General features: G+C 38.1%; 1 protein-coding gene across 1 annotated transcript in view; it reads left to right on the top strand.

Annotated features, from left to right (window-relative positions):
• Positions 1-19588, top strand: part of LOC134326010 (E3 ubiquitin/ISG15 ligase TRIM25-like) — a gene marked incomplete at its 3' end in the record, with an annotated part of 31471 nt that extends 11883 nt beyond the window's left edge. The window contains exon 6 of the mRNA XM_063008202.1: positions 19089-19588. Coding sequence (XP_062864272.1) covers positions 19089-19588 — 500 coding nt within the window. The remainder of the gene's footprint in view (positions 1-19088) is intronic.
• Positions 19589-20348: the final 760 nt, after the last annotated feature.

Here is a 20348-nt window from a genome sequence, read left to right as displayed (position 1 = left end):
TGATTGTGTAGGGTTTGATTGTGTAGGGTTTGTGTGATTGTGTAGGGTTTGTTTGCTTGTGTAGTGTTTGTGTGATTGTGTAGGGTTTGTGTGATTGTGTAGGGTTTGTGTGATTGTGTAGGGTTGGTTTGATTGTGTAGGGTTTGTGTGATTGTTTAGGGTTTGTGTGATTGTGTAGTGTTTGATTGTGTAGGGTTTGTTTGATTGTGTAGGGTTTGTTTGATTGTGTAGTGTTTGATTGTGTAGGGTTTGTGTGGTTGTGTAGGGTTTGTGTGATTGTGCAGTGTTTGTGTAGTTTTTAATTGTGTAGGGTTTGTGTGATCGTGTAGTGTTTGATTGTGTAGTGTTTAATTGTGTAGGGTTTGTGTGATTGTGTAGGGTTTGTTTGATTGTGTAGGGTTTGTGTGATTGTGTAGTGTTTGATTGTGTAGGGTTTGTGTGATTGTGTAGGGTTTGTTTGCTTGTGTAGTGTTTGTGTGATTGTGTTTGATTGTGTAGGGTTTGTGTGATTGTGTAGGGTTTGTTTGATGGTGTAGGGTTTGTGTTATTGTGTAGGGTTTGTTTGATGGTGTAGGGTTTGTGTGATTGTGTAGTTTTTGTGTGATTGTGAAGTATGTGATTGTGTATGGTTTGTGTGATTATGTAGGGTTTGTGCGATTGTGTAGTTTTTGATTGTGTAGGGTTTGTGTGATTGTGTAGGGTTTGATTGATTGTGTAGGGTTTGTGTGATTGTGCAGTGCTTGTGTAGTGTTTAATTGTGTAGGGTTTGTGTGATCGTGTAGTGTTTGATTGTGTAGTGTTTAATTGTGTAGGGTTTGTGTGATTGTAGGGTTTGTTTGCTTGTGTAGTGTTTGTGTGATTGTGTAGGGTTTGTGTGATTGTGTAGGGTTTGTGTGATTGTGTAGGGTTGGTTTGATTGTGTAGGGTTTGTGTGATTGTTTAGGGTTTGTGTGATTGTGTAGGGTTTGTGTGATTGTGTAGGGTTTGTGTGATTGTGTAGGGTTGGTTTGATTGTGTAGGGTTTGTGTGATTGTTTAGGGTTTGTGTGATTGTGTAGTGTTTGATTGTGTAGGGTTTGTGTGATTGTGTAGGGTTTGTTTGCTTGTGTAGTGTTTGTGTGATTGTGTAGGGTTTGTGTGATTGTGTAGGGTTTGTGTGATTGTGTAGGGTTGGTTTGATTGTGTAGGGTTTGTGTGATTGTTTAGGGTTTGTGTGATTGTGTAGTGTTTGATTGTGTAGTGTTTGTTTGATTGTGTAGGGTTTGTTTGATTGTGTAGGGTTTGTTTGATTGTGTAGTGTTTGATTGTGTAGGGTTTGTGTGGTTGTGTAGGGTTTGTGTGATTGTGCAGTGTTTGTGTAGTTTTTAATTGTGTAGGGTTTGTGTGATTGTGTAGCGTTCGATTGTGTAGGGTTTGTTTAATTGTGTAGGGTTTGTGTGATTGTGTAGGGTTTGTTTGATTGTGTAGGGTTTGTGTGATTGTGTAGTGTTTGATTGTGTAGGGTTTGTGTGATTGTGTAGGGTTTGTTTGCTTGTGTAGTGTTTGTGTGATTGTGTAGGGTTTGTGTGATTGTGTAGTGTTTGTGTGATTGTGTAGGGTTGGTTTGATTGTGTAGGGTTTGTGTGATTGTGTAGGGTTTGTTTGATTTTGTAGTGTTTGTGTGATTGTGTAGGGTTTGATTGTGTAGGGTTTGTGTGATTGTGTAGGGTTTGTGTGATTGTGTAGGGTTTGTGTGATGGTGTAGGGTTTATTTGATTGTGTAGGGTTTGTGTGATTGTGTAGTGTTTGATTGTGTAGGGTTTGTGTGATTGTGTTTGGTTTGTGTGATTGTGTAGTGTTTGATTGTGTAATGTTTGATTGTGTAGGGTTTGTGTGATTGTGTAGGGTTTGTTTGATGGTGTAGGGTTTGTGTTATTGTGTAGGGTTTGTTTGATGGTGTAGGGTTTGTGTGATTGTGTAGGGTTTGTGTGATTGTGTAGTTTTTGTGTGATTGTGAAGTATGTGATTGTGTATGGTTTGTGTGATTATGTAGGGTTTGTGCGATTGTGTAGTTTTTGATTGTGTAGGGTTTGTGTGATTGTGTAGGGTTTGTGTGATTGTGTAGGGTTTATGTGATTGTGTAGGGTTTGATTGATTGTGTAGGGTTTGTGTGGTTGTGTAGGGTTTGTGTGATTGTGCAGTGTTTGTGTAGGGTTTGGTTGTGTAGGATTTGTGTGATCGTGTAGTGTTTGATTGTGTAGCGTTCGATTGTGTAGGGTTTGTTTGATTGTGTAGGGTTTGTGTCATTGTGTAGTGTTTGTTTGATGGTGTAGGGTTTGTGTGATTGTGTAGGTTTTTTTTGATTGTGTAGTGTTTGTGTGATTGTGTAGGGTTTGTGTGATTGTGTAGGGTTTGTGTGATTGTGTAGGGTTTGTTTGATTGTGTAGGGTTTATTTGATTGTGTAGAGTTTGTGTGATGGTGTAGGGTTTATTTGATTGTGTAGGCTTTGTGTGATGGTGTAGGGTTTATTTGATTGTGTAGGGATTGTGTGATGGTGTAGGGTTTGTGTAATTGTAGTGTTTGATTGTGTAGGGTTTGTTCGATTGTGTAGGGTTTGATTTTGTAGGGTTTGTGTGATTGTGTAGGGTTTGTGTGATTGTGTAGGGTTTGTGTCATTGTGTTTGGTTTGTGTGATTGTGTAGTGTTTGTGTAATGTTTAAATGTGTAGGGTTTGTTTTAGGGCTGGGCGATATATCGATATTTTAAAAATATCGATATATTTTCATACGCGATATAAGATAAGACAATATCGCATATATCGATATAAATGTAGCGTTCCAGTTAGATCCGACAGTTCGTCTTTCTCTTCTCCCAGTTTGTCTCTGCACATGTTCACCTGCCCCGCCCCTCTCCCTCACTGCCCCGCCCCTCTCCCTCACTGCCCCGCCCCTCTCCCTCACTGAACACAACTCGCCCCTCCCCACCGCTTCACCAGTAATTCCTGCAGGCAGCAATAGCATGGAGACGGATAAAGACATGACAGAAGCTATCGAAGAGGAGCTGCTTACTAAAAAGAAAAATAATGACTCTTTTTGGAATTATTTGGAGATGGTTCGAATTCAAAGTGTCAGATGAGCAGCAGAATAATGTATTCTGTAGATAACGCCGAAAACAAGTCCAGACAAAAGGTTCCAGCTCCGTGTACCTTCATTCGTTTTTCACTTCAAATCCCAAAGTTAAAAAACAAGAAAACGAGTCGTTATTCGTTTCAAAAACCAATACAAGTGCATGCACGCGCTGATATGCACGTATTTACTTCATATATAAACAGTATAAATCATGCAAGTGTTGAGAAAGTAATAATAACGTAGCGGTGCGTCTCCTGTTGTTCTAACTTGTGTTTGTATATGTGATGTGCATATATTTGCTCTATCTGTAAAAATCAAACATTATGGGAGTGATTTCTGTACTGGATGTTGTACGTGGTCGTGTTAGTTTATACTGGACGATCGCCCGACGTCCGACACGTCATTTATTTATTTATCTTCTATTATAGTATTTCTTGTTGTCGGCCAATAAACAACCAAACATTATTAAATTGCATGAACTAACTCTGCAGTAAACAAGGAGCAAACAGCAATTAAACAACAAATAAAGCTGTTAAATAATAATAAAGTGCATGAAGCATAACGCTGATTAAAATGCATTAAATGTTGTAATAGTTACACAGTAACATGAACGATTAGTTCTGCCTGTATTACAGAACTGAGTTCTATACAGTAAAAGAAAATATTAATGTAAATGTTAATGTTGTGGCGACATATACATAAAATAATGTATAAAGTCCAAACATGTGGGGGTGGGGGGTTAAAGAGGGGTTTACTTTAACGGGGTTTTACTTTTAATGTCGCACAAGCTCAGCCGGAAACCGTGTCATTCCAACATCTTCCCTACACACTCGCTCCCTGTGCCCTATAGTACACTTAACATTCTTAAAGGACCAGACAATATATTTGTGATTCACATTACACAACAGGAGATGCCTTAGAAAACTACTTTTTTTTCTTCTTAGAATAGCTTTTTTTTTTTTTTTTTTTTAAGGAAAAATAATTCTTGTGTGAAGCTTCCCCAGCATGAATATTAATAAAAGTACCTGTAAAAAAATTGGAAAATGTAGCTTTGTCTCAGAAGTGTCTTTTTGTTATTACCTTATGGGATAAAAAAGATATCGAGATATATACCGTATATCGCCATTCAGAAAAAAATATCGAGATATAATTTTTGATCCATATCGCCCAGCCCTAGTTTGTTTGATTGTGTAGGGTTTGTGTGATTGTGTAGGGTTTGTTTGATGGTGTAGGGTTTGTGTGATTGTGTAGGGTTTGTGTGATTGTGTAGGGTTTGTTTGATGGTGTAGGGTTTGTGTGATTGTGTAGGGTTTGTTTGATGGTGTAGGGTTTGTGTGATTGTGTAGGGTTTGTGTGATTGTGTATTTTTTGTGTGATTGTGTAGTATTTGATTGTGTAGGGTTTGTGTGATTGTGTAGTTTTTGATTGTGTAGGGTTTGTGTGATTGTGTAGGGTTTGTGTGATTGTGTAGTGTTTGATTGTGTAGTGTTTGTGTGATTGTGTAGAATTTGTGTGATTGTGTAGGGTTTGTGTGGTTGTGTAGGGTTTGTGTGATTGTGCAGTGTTTGTGTAGTGTTTAATTGTGTAGGGTTTGTGTGATCGTGTAGTGTTTGATTGTGTAGTGTTTAATTGTGTAGGGTTTGTGTGATTGTGTAGTGTTTGATTGTGTAGGGTTTGTGTGATTGTGTAGGGTTTGTTTGCTTGTGTAGTGTTTGTGTGATTGTGTAGGGTTTGTGTAATTGTGTAGGGTTTGTGTGATTGTGTAGGGTTGGTTTGATTGTGTAGGGTTTGTGTGATTGTTTAGGGTTTGTGTGGTTGTGTAGTGTTTGATTGTGTAGGGTTTGTTTGATTGTGTAGGGTTTGTGTGATTGTGTAGGGTTTGTGTGGTTGTGTAGTGTTTGATTGTGTAGGGTTTGTTTGATTGTGTAGGGTTTGTGTGATTGTGTAGGGTTTGTGTGATTGTGCAGTGTTTGTGTAGTGTTTAATTGTGTAGGGTTTGTGTGATCATGTAGTGTTTGATTGTGTAGTGTTTAATTGTGTAGGGTTTGTGTGATTGTGTAGGGTTTGTTTGATTGTGTAGGGTTTGTGTGATTGTGTAGTGTTTGATTGTGTAGGGTTTGTGTGATTGTGTAGGGTTTGTTTGCTTGTGTAGTGTTTGTGTGATTGTGTAGGGTTTGTGTGATTGTGTAGTGTTTGTGTGATTGTGTAGGGTTGGTTTGATTGTGTAGGGTTTGTGTGATTGTGTAGGGTTTGTTTGATTTTGTAGTGTTTGTGTGATTGTGTATGGTTTGATTGTGTAGGGTTTGTGTGATTGTGTAGGGTTTGTGTGATTGTGTAGGGTTTGTGTGATGGTGTAGGGTTTATTTGATTGTGTAGGGTTTGTGTGATTGTGTAGTGTTTGATTGTGTTTGGTTTGTGTGATTGTAGTGTTTGATTGTGTAATGTTTGATTGTGTAGGGTTTGTGTGATTGTGTAGGGTTTGTTTGATGGTATAGGGTTTGTGTTATTGTGTAGGGTTTGTTTGATGGTGTAGGGTTTGTGTGATTGTGTAGGGTTTGTGTGATTGTGTAGTTTTTGTGTGATTGTGAAGTATGTGATTGTGTATGGTTTGTGTGATTATGTAGGGTTTGTGCGATTATGTAGTTTTTGATTGTGTAGGGTTTGTGTGATTGTGTAGGGTTTGTGTGATTGTGTAGGGTTTGTTTGATTGTGTAGGGTTTGTGTGGTTGTGTAGGGTTTGTGTGATTGTGCAGTGTTTGTGTAGGGTTTGGTTGTGTAGGATTTGTGTGATCGTGTAGTGTTTGATTGTGTAGCTTTCGATTGTGTAGGGTTTGTTTGATTGTGTAGGGTTTGTGTCATTGTGTAGTGTTTGTTTGATGGTGTAGGGTTTGTGTGATTGTGTAGGTTTTTTTTGATTGTGTAGTGTTTGTGTGATTGTGTAGGGTTTGTGTGATTGTGTAGGGTTTGTGTGATTGTGTAGGGTTTGTTTGATTGTGTAGGGTTTATTTGATTGTGTAGGGTTTGTGTGATGGTGTAGGGTTTATTTGATTGTGTAGGCTTTGTGTGATGGTGTAGGGTTTATTTGATTGTGTAGGGATTGTGTGATGGTGTAGGGTTTGTGTAATTGTAGTGTTTGATTGTGTAGGGTTTGTTCGATTGTGTAGGGTTTGATTGATGGTGTAGGGTTTGTGTGATTGTGTAGGGTTTGTGTGATTGTGAAATATGTGATTGTGTATGGTTTGTGTGATTATGTAGGGTTTGTGCGATTGTGTAGTTTTTGATTGTGTAGGGTTTGTGTGATTGTGTAGGGTTTATGTGATTGTGTAGGGTTTGTTTGATTGTGTAGGGTTTGTGTGGTTGTGTAGGGTTTGTGTGATTGTGCAGTGTTTGTGTAGGGTTTGGTTGTGTAGGATTTGTGTGATCATGTAGTGTTTGATTGTGTAGCTTTCGATTGTGTAGGGTTTGTTTGATTGTGTAGGGTTTGTGTAATTGTGTAGTGTTTGTTTGATGGTGTAGGGTTTGTGTGATTGTGTAGGTTTTTTTTGATTGTGTAGTGTTTGTGTGATTGTGTAGGGTTTGTGTGATTGTGTAGGGTTTGTGTGATTGTGTAGGGTTTGTTTGATTGTGTAGGGTTTGTGTAATTGTAGTGTTTGATTGTGTAGGGTTTGTTCGATTGTGTAGGGTTTGATTTTGTAGGGTTTGTGTGATTGTGTACGGTTTGTGTGATTGTGTAGGGTTTGTTTGATGGTGTAGGGTTTGTGTGATTGTGTAGGGTTTGTGTGATTGTGTAGTTTTTGTGTGATTGTGAAGTATGTGATTGTGTATGGTTTGTGTGATTATGTAGGGTTTGTGCGATTGTGTAGTTTTTGATTGTGTAGGGTTTGTGTGATTGTGTAGGGTTTGTGTGATTGTGTAGGGTTTATGTGATTGTGTAGGGTTTGTTTGATTGTGTAGGGTTTGTGTGGTTGTGTAGGGTTTGTGTGATTGTGCAGTGTTTGTGTAGGGTTTGGTTGTGTAGGATTTGTGTGATCGTGTAGTGTTTGATTGTGTAGCGTTCGATTGTGTAGGGTTTGTTTGATTGTGTAGGGTTTGTGTCATTGTGTAGTGTTTGTTTGATGGTGTAGGGTTTGTGTGATTGTGTAGGTTTTTTTTGATTGTGTAGTGTTTGTGTGATTGTGTAGGGTTTGTGTGATTGTGTAGGGTTTGTTTGATTGTGTAGGGTTTATTTGATTGTGTAGGGTTTGTGTGATGGTGTAGGGTTTATTTGATTGTGTAGGCTTTGTGTGATGGTGTAGGGTTTATTTGATTGTGTAGGGATTGTGTGATGGTGTAGGGTTTGTGTAATTGTAGTGTTTGATTGTGTAGGGTTTGTTCGATTGTGTAGGGTTTGTGTGATTGTGTAGTGTTTGCTTGATTGTGTAGTGTTTGATTGTGTAGGGTTTGTGTGATTGTGTAGGGTTTGTTTGATTGTGTAGGGTTTGTGTCATTGTGTTTGGTTTGTGTGATTGTGTAGTGTTTGTGTAATGTTTAAATGTGTAGGGTTTGTTTTAGGGCTGGGCGATATATCGATATTTTAAAAATATCTATATATTTTCATACGCGATATAAGATAAGACAATATCGCATATATCGATATAAATGTAGCGTTCCAGTTAGATCCGCCAGTTCGTCTTTCTCTTCTCCCAGTTTGTCTCTGCACATGTTCACCTGCCCCGCCCCTCTCCCTCACTGCCCCGCCCCTCTCCCTCACTGCCCCGCCCCTCTCCCTCACTGAACACAACTCGCCCCTCCCCACCGCTTCACCAGTAATTCCTGCAGGCAGCAATAGCATGGAGACGGATAAAGACATGACAGAAGCTATCGAAGAGGAGCTGCTTACTAAAAAGAAAAATAATGACTCTTTTTGGAATTATTTGGAGATGGTTCGAATTCAAAGTGTCAGATGAGCAGCAGAATAATGTATTCTGTAGATAACGCCGAAAACAAGTCCAGACAAAAGGTTCCAGCTCCGTGTACCTTCATTCGTTTTTCACTTCAAATCCCAAAGTTAAAAAACAAGAAAACGAGTCGTTATTCGTTTCAAAAACCAATACAAGTGCATGCACGCGCTGACATGCACGTATTTACTTCATATATAAACAGTATAAATCATGCAAGTGTTGAGAAAGTAATAATAACGTAGCGGTGCGTCTCCTGTTGTTCTAACTTGTGTTTGTATATGTGATGTGCATATATTTGCTCTATCTGTAAAAATCAAACATTATGGGAGTGATTTCTGTACTGGATGTTGTACGTGGTCGTGTTAGTTTATACTGGACGATCGCCCGACGTCCGACACGTCATTTATTTATTTATCTTCTATTATAGTATTTCTTGTTGTCGGCCAATAAACAACCAAACATTATTAAATTGCATGAACTAACTCTGCAGTAAACAAGGAGCAAACAGCAATTAAACAACAAATAAAGCTGTTAAATAATAATAAAGTGCATGAAGCATAACGCTGATTAAAATGCATTAAATGTTGTAATAGTTACACAGTAACATGAACGATTAGTTCTGCCTGTATTACAGAACTGAGTTCTATACAGTAAAAGAAAATATTAATGTAAATGTTAATGTTGTGGCGACATATACATAAAATAATGTATAAAGTCCAAACATGTGGGGGTGGAGGGTTAAAGAGGGGTTTACTTTAACGGGGTTTTACTTTTAATGTCGCACAAGCTCAGCCGGAAACCGTGTCATTCCAACATCTTCCCTACACACTTGCTCCCTGTGCCCTATAGTACACTTAACATTCTTAAAGGACCAGACAATATATTTGTGATTCACATTACACAACAGGAGATGCCTTAGAAAACTACATTTTTTTCTTCTTAGAATAGCTTTTTTTTTTTTTTTTTTTTTTTTTTTTTTTTTTAAGGAAAAATAATTCTTGTGTGAAGCTTCCCCAGCATGAATATTAATAAAAGTACCTGTAAAAAAATTGGAAAATGTAGCTTTGTCTCAGAAGTGTCTTTTTGTTATTACCTTATGGGATAAAAAAGATATCGAGATATATACCGTATATCGCCATTCAGAAAAAAATATCGAGATATAATTTTTGATCCATATCGCCCAGCCCTAGTTTGTTTGATTGTGTAGGGTTTGTGTGATTGTGTAGGGTTTGTTTGATGGTGTAGGGTTTGTGTGATTGTGTAGGGTTTGTTTGATGGTGTAGGGTTTGTGTGATTGTGTAGGGTTTGTTTGATGGTGTAGGGTTGGTTTGATTGTGTAGGGTTTGTGTGATTGTTTAGGGTTTGTGTGATTGTGTAGTGTTTGATTGTGTAGGGTTTGTTTGATTGTGTAGGGTTTGTGTGATTGTGTAGGGTTTGTGTGGTTGTGTAGGGTTTGTGTGATTGTGCAGTGTTTGTGTAGTGTTTAATTGTGTAGGGTTTGTGTGATCGTGTAGTGTTTGATTGTGTAGTGTTTAATTGTGTAGGGTTTGTGTGATTGTGTAGGGTTTGTTTGATTGTGTAGGGTTTGTGTGATTGTGTAGTGTTTGATTGTGTAGGGTTTGTGTGATTGTGTAGGGTTTGTTTGCTTGTGTAGTGTTTGTGTGATTGTGTAGGGTTTGTGTGATTGTGTAGTGTTTGTGTGATTGTGTAGGGTTGGTTTGATTGTGTAGGGTTTGTGTGATTGTGTAGGGTTTGTTTGATTTTGTAGTGTTTGTGTGATTGTGTAGGGTTTGATTGTGTAGGGTTTGTGTGATTATGTAGGGTTTGTGTGATTGTGTAGGGTTTGTGTGATGGTGTAGGGTTTTTTTGATTGTGTAGGGTTTGTGTGATTGTGTAGTGTTTGATTGTGTAGGGTTTGTGTGATTGTGTTTGGTTTGTGTGATTGTGTAGTGTTTGATTGTGTAATGTTTGATTGTGTAGGGTTTGTGTGATTGTGTAGGGTTTGTTTGATGGTGTAGGGTTTGTGTGATTGTGTAGGGTTTGTGTGATTGTGTAGTTTTTGTGTGATTGTGAAGTATGTGATTGTGTATGGTTTGTGTGATTATGTAGGGTTTGTGCGATTGTGTAGTTTTTGATTGTGTAGGGTTTGTGTGATTGTGTAGGGTTTGTTTGATGGTGTAGGGTTTGTGTGATTGTGTAGGGTTTGTGTGATTGTGTAGTTTTTGTGTGATTGTGAAGTATGTCATTGTGTATGGTTTGTGTGATTATGTAGGGTTTGTGCGATTGTGTAGTTTTTGATTGTGTAGGGTTTGTGTGATTGTGTAGGGTTTGTGTGATTGTGTAGGGTTTATGTGATTGTGTAGGGTTTGTTTGATTGTGTAGGGTTTGTGTGGTTGTGTAGGGTTTGTGTGATTGTGCAGTGTTTGTGTAGGGTTTGGTTGTGTAGGATTTGTGTGATCGTGTAGTGTTTGATTGTGTAGCGTTCGATTGTGTAGGGTTTGTTTGATTGTGTAGGGTTTGTGTCATTGTGTAGTGTTTGTTTGATGGTGTAGGGTTTGTGTGATTGTGTAGGTTTTTTTTTATTGTGTAGTGTTTGTGATTGTGTAGGGTTTGTGTGATTGTGTAGGGTTTGTGTGATTGTGTAGGGTTTGTTTGATTGTGTAGGGTTTATTTGATTGTGTAGGGTTTGTGTGATGGTGTAGGGTTTATTTGATTGTGTAGGCTTTGTGTGATGGTGTAGGGTTTATTTGATTGTGTAGGGATTGTGTGATGGTGTAGGGTTTGTGTAATTGTAGTGTTTGATTGTGTAGGGTTTGTTCGATTGTGTAGGGTTTGATTTTGTAGGGTTTGTGTGATTGTGTAGGGTTTGTGTGATTGTGTAGTGTTTGCTTGATTGTGTAGTGTTTGATTGTGTAGGGTTTGTGTGATTGTGTAGTGTTTGATTGTGTAGGGTTTGTGTGATTGTGTTTGGTTTGTGTGATTGTGTAGGGTTTGTTTGATTTTGTAGTGTTTGTGTGATTGTGTAGGGTTTGATTGTGTAGGGTTTGTGTGATTGTGTAGGGTTTGTGTGATTGTGTAGGGTTTGTGTGATGGTGTAGGGTTTATTTGATTGTGTAGGGTTTGTGTGATTGTGTAGTGTTTGATTGTGTAGGGTTTGTGTGATTGTGTAGGGTTTGTGTGATTGTGTAGGGTTTGTGTGATTGTGTAGTGTTTGATTGTGTAATGTTTGATTGTGTAGGGTTTGTGTGATTGTGTAGGGTTTGTTTGATGGTGTAGGGTTTGTGTTATTGTGTAGGGTTTGTTTGATGGTGTAGGGTTTGTGTGATTGTGTAGGGTTTATTTGATTGTGTAGGGTTTGATTGTGTAGGGTTTGTGTGATTGTGTAGGGTTTGTGTGATTGTGTAGGGTTTGATTGTGTAGGGTTTGTGTGATTGTGTAGTGTTTGTGTGATTGTGTAGGGTTTGTGTGATGGTGTAGGGTTTATTTGATTGTGTAGGGTTTGTGTGATTGTGTAGTGTTTGATTGTGTAGGGTTTGTGTGATTGTGTAGGGTTTGTGTGATTGTGTTTGGTTTGTGTGATTGTGTAGTGTTTGATTGTGTAATGTTTGATTGTGTAGGGTTTGTGTGATTGTGTAGGGTTTGTTTGATGGTGTAGGGTTTGTGTTATTGTGTAGGGTTTGTTTGATGGTGTAGGGTTTGTGTGATTGTGTAGTTTTTGTGTGATTGTGAAGTATGTGATTGTGTATGGTTTGTGTGATTATGTAGGGTTTGTGCGATTGTGTAGTTTTTGATTGTGTAGGGTTTGTGTGATTGTGTAGGGTTTGTGTGATTGTGTAGGGTTTATGTGATTGTGTAGGGTTTGTTTGATTGTGTAGGGTTTGTGTGGTTGTGTAGGGTTTGTGTGATTGTGCAGTGTTTGTGTAGGGTTTGGTTGTGTAGGATTTGTGTGATCGTGTAGTGTTTGATTGTGTAGCGTTCGATTGTGTAGGGTTTGTTTGATTGTGTAGGGTTTGTGTCATTGTGTAGTGTTTGTTTGTTGGTGTAGGGTTTGTGTGATTGTGTAGTTTTTTTTTGATTGTGTAGTGTTTGTGTGATTGTGTAGGGTTTGTGTGATTGTGTAGGGTTTGTGTGATTGTGTAGGGTTTGTTTGATTGTGTAGGGTTTATTTGATTGTGTAGGGTTTGTGTGATGGTGTAGGGTTTATTTGATTGTGTAGGCTTTGTGTGATGGTGTAGGGTTTATTTGATTGTGTAGGGATTGTGTGATGGTGTAGGGTTTGTGTAATTGTAGTGTTTGATTGTGTAGGGTTTGTTCGATTGTGTAGGGTTTGTGTGATTGTGTAGTGTTTGCTTGATTGTGTAGTGTTTGATTGTGTAGGGTTTGTGTGATTGTGTAGGGTTTGTTTGATTGTGTAGGGTTTGTGTCATTGTGTTTGGTTTGTGTGATTGTGTAGTGTTTGTGTAATGTTTAAATGTGTAGGGTTTGTTTTAGGGCTGGGCGATATATCGATATTTTAAAAATATCGATATATTTTCATACGCGATATAAGATAAGACAATATCGCATATATCGATATAAATGTAGCGTTCCAGTTAGATCCGCCAGTTCGTCTTTCTCTTCTCCCAGTTTGTCTCTGCACATGTTCACCTGCCCCGCCCCTCTCCCTCACTGCCCCGCCCCTCTCCCTCACTGCCCCGCCCCTCTCCCTCACTGAACACAACTCGCCCCTCCCCACCGCTTCACCAGTAATTCCTGCAGGCAGCAATAGCATGGAGACGGATAAAGACATGACAGAAGCTATCGAAGAGGAGCTGCTTACTAAAAAGAAAAATAATGACTCTTTTTGGAATTATTTGGAGATGGTTCAAATTCAAAGTGTCAGATGAGCAGCAGAATAATGTATTCTGTAGATAACGCCGAAAACAAGTCCAGACAAAAGGTTCCAGCTCCGTGTACCTTCATTCGTTTTTCACTTCAAATCCCAAAGTTAAAAAACAAGAAAACGAGTCGTTATTCGTTTCAAAAACCAATACAAGTGCATGCACGCGCTGACATGCACGTATTTACTTCATATATAAACAGTATAAATCATGCAAGTGTTGAGAAAGTAATAATAACGTAGCGGTGCGTCTCCTGTTGTTCTAACTTGTGTTTGTATATGTGATGTGCATATATTTGCTCTATCTGTAAAAATCAAACATTATGGGAGTGATTTCTGTACTGGATGTTGTACGTGGTCGTGTTAGTTTATACTGGACGATCGCCCGACGTCCGACACGTCATTTATTTATTTATCTTCTATTATAGTATTTCTTGTTGTCGGCCAATAAACAACCAAACATTATTAAATTGCATGAACTAACTCTGCAGTAAACAAGGAGCAAACAGCAATTAAACAACAAATAAAGCTGTTAAATAATAATAAAGTGCATGAAGCATAACGCTGATTAAAATGCATTAAATGTTGTAATAGTTACACAGTAACATGAACGATTAGTGCTGCCTGTATTACAGAACTGAGTTCTATACAGTAAAAGAAAATATTAATGTAAATGTTAATGTTGTGGCGACATATACATAAAATAATGTATAAAGTCCAAACATGTGGGGGTGGGGGGTTAAAGAGGGGTTTACTTTAACAGGGTTTTACTTTTAATGTCGCACAAGCTCAGCCGGAAACCGTGTCATTCCAACATCTTCCCTACACACTTGCTCCCTGTGCCCTATAGTACACTTAACATTCTTAAAGGACCAGACAATATATTTGTGATTCACATTACACAACAGGAGATGCCTTAGAAAACTACTTTTTTTTCTTCTTAGAATAGCTTTTTTTTTTTTTTTTTTTTTTAAGGAAAAATAATTCTTGTGTGAAGCTTCCCCAGCATGAATATTAATAAAAGTACCTGTAAAAAAATTGGAAAATGTAGCTTTGTCTCAGAAGTGTCTTTTTGTTATTACCTTATGGGATAAAAAAGATATCGAGATATATACCGTATATCGCCATTCAGAAAAAAATATCGAGATATAATTTTTGATCCATATCGCCCAGCCCTAGTTTGTTTGATTGTGTAGGGTTTGTGTGATTGTGTAGGGTTTGTTTGATGGTGTAGGGTTTGTGTGATTGTGTAGGGTTTGTTTGATGGTGTAGGGTTTGTGTGATTGTGTAGGGTTTGTTTGATGGTGTAGGGTTTGTGTGATTGTGTAGGGTTTGTGTGATTGTGTATTTTTTGTGTGATTGTGTAGTATTTGATTGTGTAGGGTTTGTGTGATAGTGTAGTTTTTGATTGTGTAGGGTTTGTGTGATTGTGTAGGGTTTGTGTGATTGTGTAGTGTTTGATTGTGTAGGGTTTGTGTGATTGTGTAGGGTTTGTGTGATTGTGTAGGGTTTGTGTGGTTGTGTAGGGTTTGTGTGATTGTGCAGTGTTTGTGTAGTGTTTAATTGTGTAGGGTTTGTGTGATCGTGTAGTGTTTGATTGTGTAGTGTTTAATTGTGTAGGGTTTGTGTGATTGTGTAGTGTTTGATTGTGTAGGGTTTGTGTGATTGTGTAGGGTTTGTTTGCTTGTGTAGTGTTTGTGTGATTGTGTAGGGTTTGTGTGATTGTGTAGGGTTTGTGTGATTGTGTAGGGTTGGTTTGATTGTGTAGGGTTTGTGTGATTGTTTAGGGTTTGTGTGATTGTGTAGTGTTTGATTGTGTAGTGTTTGATTGTGTAGGGTTTGTGTGATTGTGTAGGGTTTGTTTGCTTGTGTAGTGTTTGTGTGATTGTGTAGGGTTTGTGTGATTGTGTAGTGTTTGTGTGATTGTGTAGGGTTGGTTTGATTGTGTAGGGTTTGTGTGATTGTGTAGGGTTTGTTTGATTTTGTAGTGTTTGTGTGATTGTGTAGGGTTTGATTGTGTAGGGTTTGTTTGATTGTGTAGGGTTTGTGTGATTGTGTAGGGTTTGTGTGATGGTGTAGGGTTTATTTGATTGTGTAGGGTTTGTGTGATTGTGTAGTGTTTGATTGTGTAGGGTTTGTGTGATTGTGTTTGGTTTGTGTGATTGTGTAGTGTTTGATTGTGTAATGTTTGATTGTGTAGGGTTTGTGTGATTGTGTAGGGTTTGTTTGATGGTGTAGGGTTTGTGTTATTGTGTAGGGTTTGTTTGATGGTGTAGGGTTTGTGTGATTGTGTAGGGTTTGTGTGATTGTGTAGTTTTTGTGTGATTGTGAAGTATGTGATTGTGTATGGTTTGTGTGATTATGTAGGGTTTGTGCGATTGTGTAGTTTTTGATTGTGTAGGGTTTGTGTGATTGTGTAGGGTTTATGTGATTGTGTAGGGTTTGTTTGATTGTGTAGGGTTTGTGTGGTTGTGTAGGGTTTGTGTGATTGTGCAGTGTTTGTGTAGGGTTTGGTTGTGTAGGATTTGTGTGATCGTGTAGTGTTTGATTGTGTAGCGTTCGATTGTGTAGGGTTTGTTTGATTGTGTAGGGTTTGTGTCATTGTGTAGTGTTTGTTTGATGGTGTAGGGTTTGTGTGATTGTGTAGGGTTTGTTTGATTGTGTAGTGTTTGTGTGATTGTGTAGGGTTTGTGTGATTGTGTAGGGTTTGTGTGATTGTGTAGGGTTTGTTTGATTGTGTAGGGTTTGTATGATTGTGTAGGGTTTATTTGATTGTGTAGGCTTTGTGTGATGGTGTAGGGTTTATTTGATTGTGTAGGGATTGTGTGATGGTGTAGGGTTTGTGTGATTGTAGTGTTTGATTGTGTAGAGTTTGTTCGATTGTGTAGGGTTTGATTTTGTAGGGTTTGTGTGATTGTGTAGTGTTTGCTTGATTGTGTAGTGTTTGATTGTGTAGGGTTTGTGTGATTGTGTAGGGTTTGTTTGATTGTGTAGGGTTTGTGTCATTGTGTTTGGTTTGTGTGATTGTGTAGTGTTTGATAGTGTAATGTTTGAATGTGTAGGGTTTGTTTGATTGTGTAGGGTTTGTGTGATTGTGTAGGGTTTAGGGTTTGTTTGATGGTGTAGGGTTTGTGTGATTGTGTAGGGTTTGTTTGATGGTGTAGGGTTTGTGTGATTGTGTAGGGTTTGTGTGATTGTGTAGTTTTTGTGTGATTGTGAAGTATTTGATTGTGTAGGGTTTGTGTGATTGTGTAGTTTTTGATTGTGTAGTGTTTGATTGTGTAGGGTTTGTGTGATTGTGTAGGGTTTGTGTGATTGTGTAGGGTTTGTGTGGTTGTGTAGGGTTTGTGTGATTGTGTAGGGTTTGTTTGATTGTGTAGGGTTTGTGTGATTGTGTAGTGTTTGATTGTGTAGGGTTTGTGTGATTGTGTAGGGTTTGTGTGATTGTGTAGGGTTTGTGTGGTTGTGTAGGGTTTGTTTGATTGTGCAGTGTTTGTGTAGTGTTTAATTGTGTAGGGTTTGTGTGATCGTGTAGTGTTTGTGTAGTGTTTAATTGTGTAGGGTTTGTGTGATTGTGTAGGGTTTGTGTGATTGTGTAGGGTTTGTGTGATGGTGTAGGGTTTATTTGATTGTGTAGGGTTTGTGTGATTGTGTAGTGTTTGATTGTGTAGGGTTTGTGTGATTGTGTTTGGTTTGTGTGATTGTGTAGTGTTTGATTGTGTAATGTTTGATTGTGTAGGGTTTGTGTGATTGTGTAGGGTTTGTTTGATGGTGTAGGGTTTGTGTTATTGTGTAGGGTTTGTTTGATGGTGTAGGGTTTGTGTGATTGTGTAGGGTTTGTGTGATTGTGTAGTTTTTGTGTGATTGTGAAGTATGTGATTGTGTATGGTTTGTGTGATTATGTAGGGTTTGTGCGATTGTGTAGTTTTTGATTGTGTAGGGTTTGTGTGATTGTGTAGGGTTTATGTGATTGTGTAGGGTTTGTTTGATTGTGTAGGGTTTGTGTGGTTGTGTAGGGTTTGTGTGATTGTGCAGTGTTTGTGTAGGGTTTGGTTGTGTAGGATTTGTGTGATCGTGTAGTGTTTGATTGTGTAGCGTTCGATTGTGTAGGGTTTGTTTGATTGTGTAGGGTTTGTGTCATTGTGTAGTGTTTGTTTGATGGTGTAGGGTTTGTGTGATTGTGTAGGGTTTGTTTGATTGTGTAGTGTTTGTGTGATTGTGTAGGGTTTGTGTGATTGTGTAGGGTTTGTGTGATTGTGTAGGGTTTGTTTGATTGTGTAGGGTTTGTATGATTGTGTAGGGTTTATTTGATTGTGTAGGCTTTGTGTGATGGTGTAGGGTTTATTTGATTGTGTAGGGATTGTGTGATGGTGTAGGGTTTGTGTGATTGTAGTGTTTGATTGTGTAGAGTTTGTTCGATTGTGTAGGGTTTGATTTTGTAGGGTTTGTGTGATTGTGTAGTGTTTGCTTGATTGTGTAGTGTTTGATTGTGTAGGGTTTGTGTGATTGTGTAGGGTTTGTTTGATTGTGTAGGGTTTGTGTCATTGTGTTTGGTTTGTGTGATTGTGTAGTGTTTGATAGTGTAATGTTTGAATGTGTAGGGTTTGTTTGATTGTGTAGGGTTTGTGTGATTGTGTAGGGTTTAGGGTTTGTTTGATGGTGTAGGGTTTGTGTGATTGTGTAGGGTTTGTTTGATGGTGTAGGGTTTGTGTGATTGTGTAGGGTTTGTGTGATTGTGTAGTTTTTGTGTGATTGTGAAGTATTTGATTGTGTAGGGTTTGTGTGATTGTGTAGTTTTTGATTGTGTAGTGTTTGATTGTGTAGGGTTTGTGTGATTGTGTAGGGTTTGTGTGGTTGTGTAGGGTTTGTGTGATTGTGTAGGGTTTGTTTGATTGTGTAGGGTTTGTGTGATTGTGTAGTGTTTGATTGTGTAGGGTTTGTGTGATTGTGTAGGGTTTGTGTGATTGTGTAGGGTTTGTGTGGTTGTGTAGGGTTTGTGTGATTGTGCAGTGTTTGTGTAGTGTTTAATTGTGTAGGGTTTGTGTGATCGTGTAGTGTTTGTGTAGTGTTTAATTGTGTAGGGTTTGTGTGATTGTGTAGGGTTTGTTTGATTGTGTAGGGTTTGTGTGATTGTGTAGTGTTTGATTGACTGTGTAGGGTTTGTGTGATTGTGTAGGGTTTGTTTGATTGTGTAGTGTTTGTGTGATTGTGTAGGGTTTGTGTGATTGTGTAGGGTTTGTGTGATTGTGTAGTGTTTGATTGTGTAGGGTTTGTGTGATTGTGTAGGGTTTGTGTGGTTGTGTAGGGTTTGTGTGATTGTGTAGGGTTTGTTTGATTGTGTAGGGTTTGTGTGATTGTGTAGTGTTTGATTGTGTAGGGTTTGTGTGATTGTGTAGGGTTTGTGTGATTGTGTAGGGTTTGTGTGGTTGTGTAGGGTTTGTGTGATTGTGCAGTGTTTGTGTAGTGTTTAATTGTGTAGGGTTTGTGTGATCGTGTAGTGTTTGTGTAGTGTTTAATTGTGTAGGGTTTGTGTGATTGTGTAGGGTTTGTTTGATTGTGTAGGGTTTGTGTGATTGTGTAGTGTTTGATTGACTGTGTAGGGTTTGTGTGATTGTGTAGGGTTTGTTTGATTGTGTAGTGTTTGTGTGATTGTGTAGGGTTTGTGTGATTGTGTAGGGTTTGTGTGATTGTGTAGTGTTTGATTGTGTAGGGTTTGTGTGATTGTGTAGTGTTTGATTGTGTAGGGTTTGTGTGATTGTGTAGGGTTTGTTTGATTGTGTAGTGTTTGTGTGATTGTGTAGTGTTTGATTGTGTAGGGTTTGTGTGATTGTGTAGGGTTTGTATGCATTTTTGTAGTGTTTTTTTAATGTGTATGTGTGTTTGTGTAGTATTTGTGTGTATGTGTAATGTGTGTTTGTGTATTTTGTGTGTTTGTGTGTGTGGTGTTTGTGTAATGTGTGTTTGTGTAGTGTTTGTGTAATGTGTGTGTGATTGTGTGTATGTGTAGGGTTTGTGTGTGTTTGGATTGTGTGTTGCTATGTATAATTACACACACACACACACACTGTACACACGAACACTACACACACACACACACACACACACTGTACACACTCTCTCTCTCTTCTATGTTAATTGGTTTATTTTGTGTTTCCTCTCCAGATGTTTGTCGGTTCACACTGGATCCAAACACAGTAAATAAAAACCTCCGTCTGTCTGAGGAGAACAAAGTGGTGACCTGCAGTATAACATTACAGTCGTATCCTGATCATCCAGATAGATTTGATATTTGGTACCAGGTTGTGTGTAGAGAGAGTGTGAGTGGACGCTGTTACTGGGAGGTTGAGTGGAGTGGGGATCATTGGGTTTATATAGCAGTGTCATATAAAAGCATCAGCAGGAAGGGAGGTGGTGGTGAGTGTGTGTTTGGACGTAATGATCAGTCCTGGAGTTTGTTCTGTTCTCCATCCAGTTTTTCATTCTGGCACAATAACAAAGGGACTGAAATTCCCATAATGCCGAGTTCCTCTAGAATAGGAGTGTATGTGGATTATGAAGCAGGAACTCTGTCCTTCTACAGCGTCTCTGATACAATGAAGCTCCTCCACAGAGTTCAGACCACGTTCACTCAGCTCCTCTACCCGGGGTTTTATCTTTATTCAGGATCAGTGAAACTGTCAGATTGAACAAATTAAATGTAAAATTTACATGAAAGTGTAACATTAAACTGTTTGAGTGATTTTAGAATCTGTGAGGCAGTGATACATTTATGAAGATTTTCTTTTTCAATTTATTAACCACCATTTATTCAGTGCTGTGAAAAAGTATTTACCCCCTTTCCTGATTTCTTCTTTTCTTGAATATTTATCATCTAAATGGATTCAGATATTAAAACTAAATTAAATAAAAGACAAACTGAATATTTAAAAACATAAAAGAGAAGATTTCTGTACATTACAAAATGGTAAATGTGATCATTTTCACCTTAAACTTCTTTCTTCTCAAGTCTATTACACTCCCCAAATCAGAAAAAGTTGGGACAGTATGAAAAATGCAAATAAAATGATGCAAATACTATTAAAAAGAATAAAAAATACATTAATAATAATAAAGTCACAAATCTGTACCTATTGAACAAGATGTAATGTATTTCTAGCACCACTAGATGAGAATGATGATCTCCACATGATTATAAACTCCACTTTAAAAGTCAGTTAAACGGTAAAGATTTTAATTTGGCTTTTTTCAGTTTAGCTAATAATAAATGCAGTACAAGGAGACCTTTGATTTTCAAAAAGAGTTAAACAAAGTTATGACAGTTATTTTCCAGATTTGTGACAATATTATTATAATTATTATTATTGTTATTATTTTTATTTTATTGTTATAATGATTAATTGTTGCTGTTGGGTTTGTTGCTGT

Source organism: Trichomycterus rosablanca, chromosome 14 (assembly GCF_030014385.1).
Source record: "Trichomycterus rosablanca isolate fTriRos1 chromosome 14, fTriRos1.hap1, whole genome shotgun sequence".
In the NCBI taxonomy this organism is placed as follows: Eukaryota; Metazoa; Chordata; class Actinopteri; order Siluriformes; family Trichomycteridae; genus Trichomycterus; species Trichomycterus rosablanca.
Note: the sequence above shows the minus strand (reverse complement) of the source record. Positions and strands in the feature narration are given on the sequence as shown.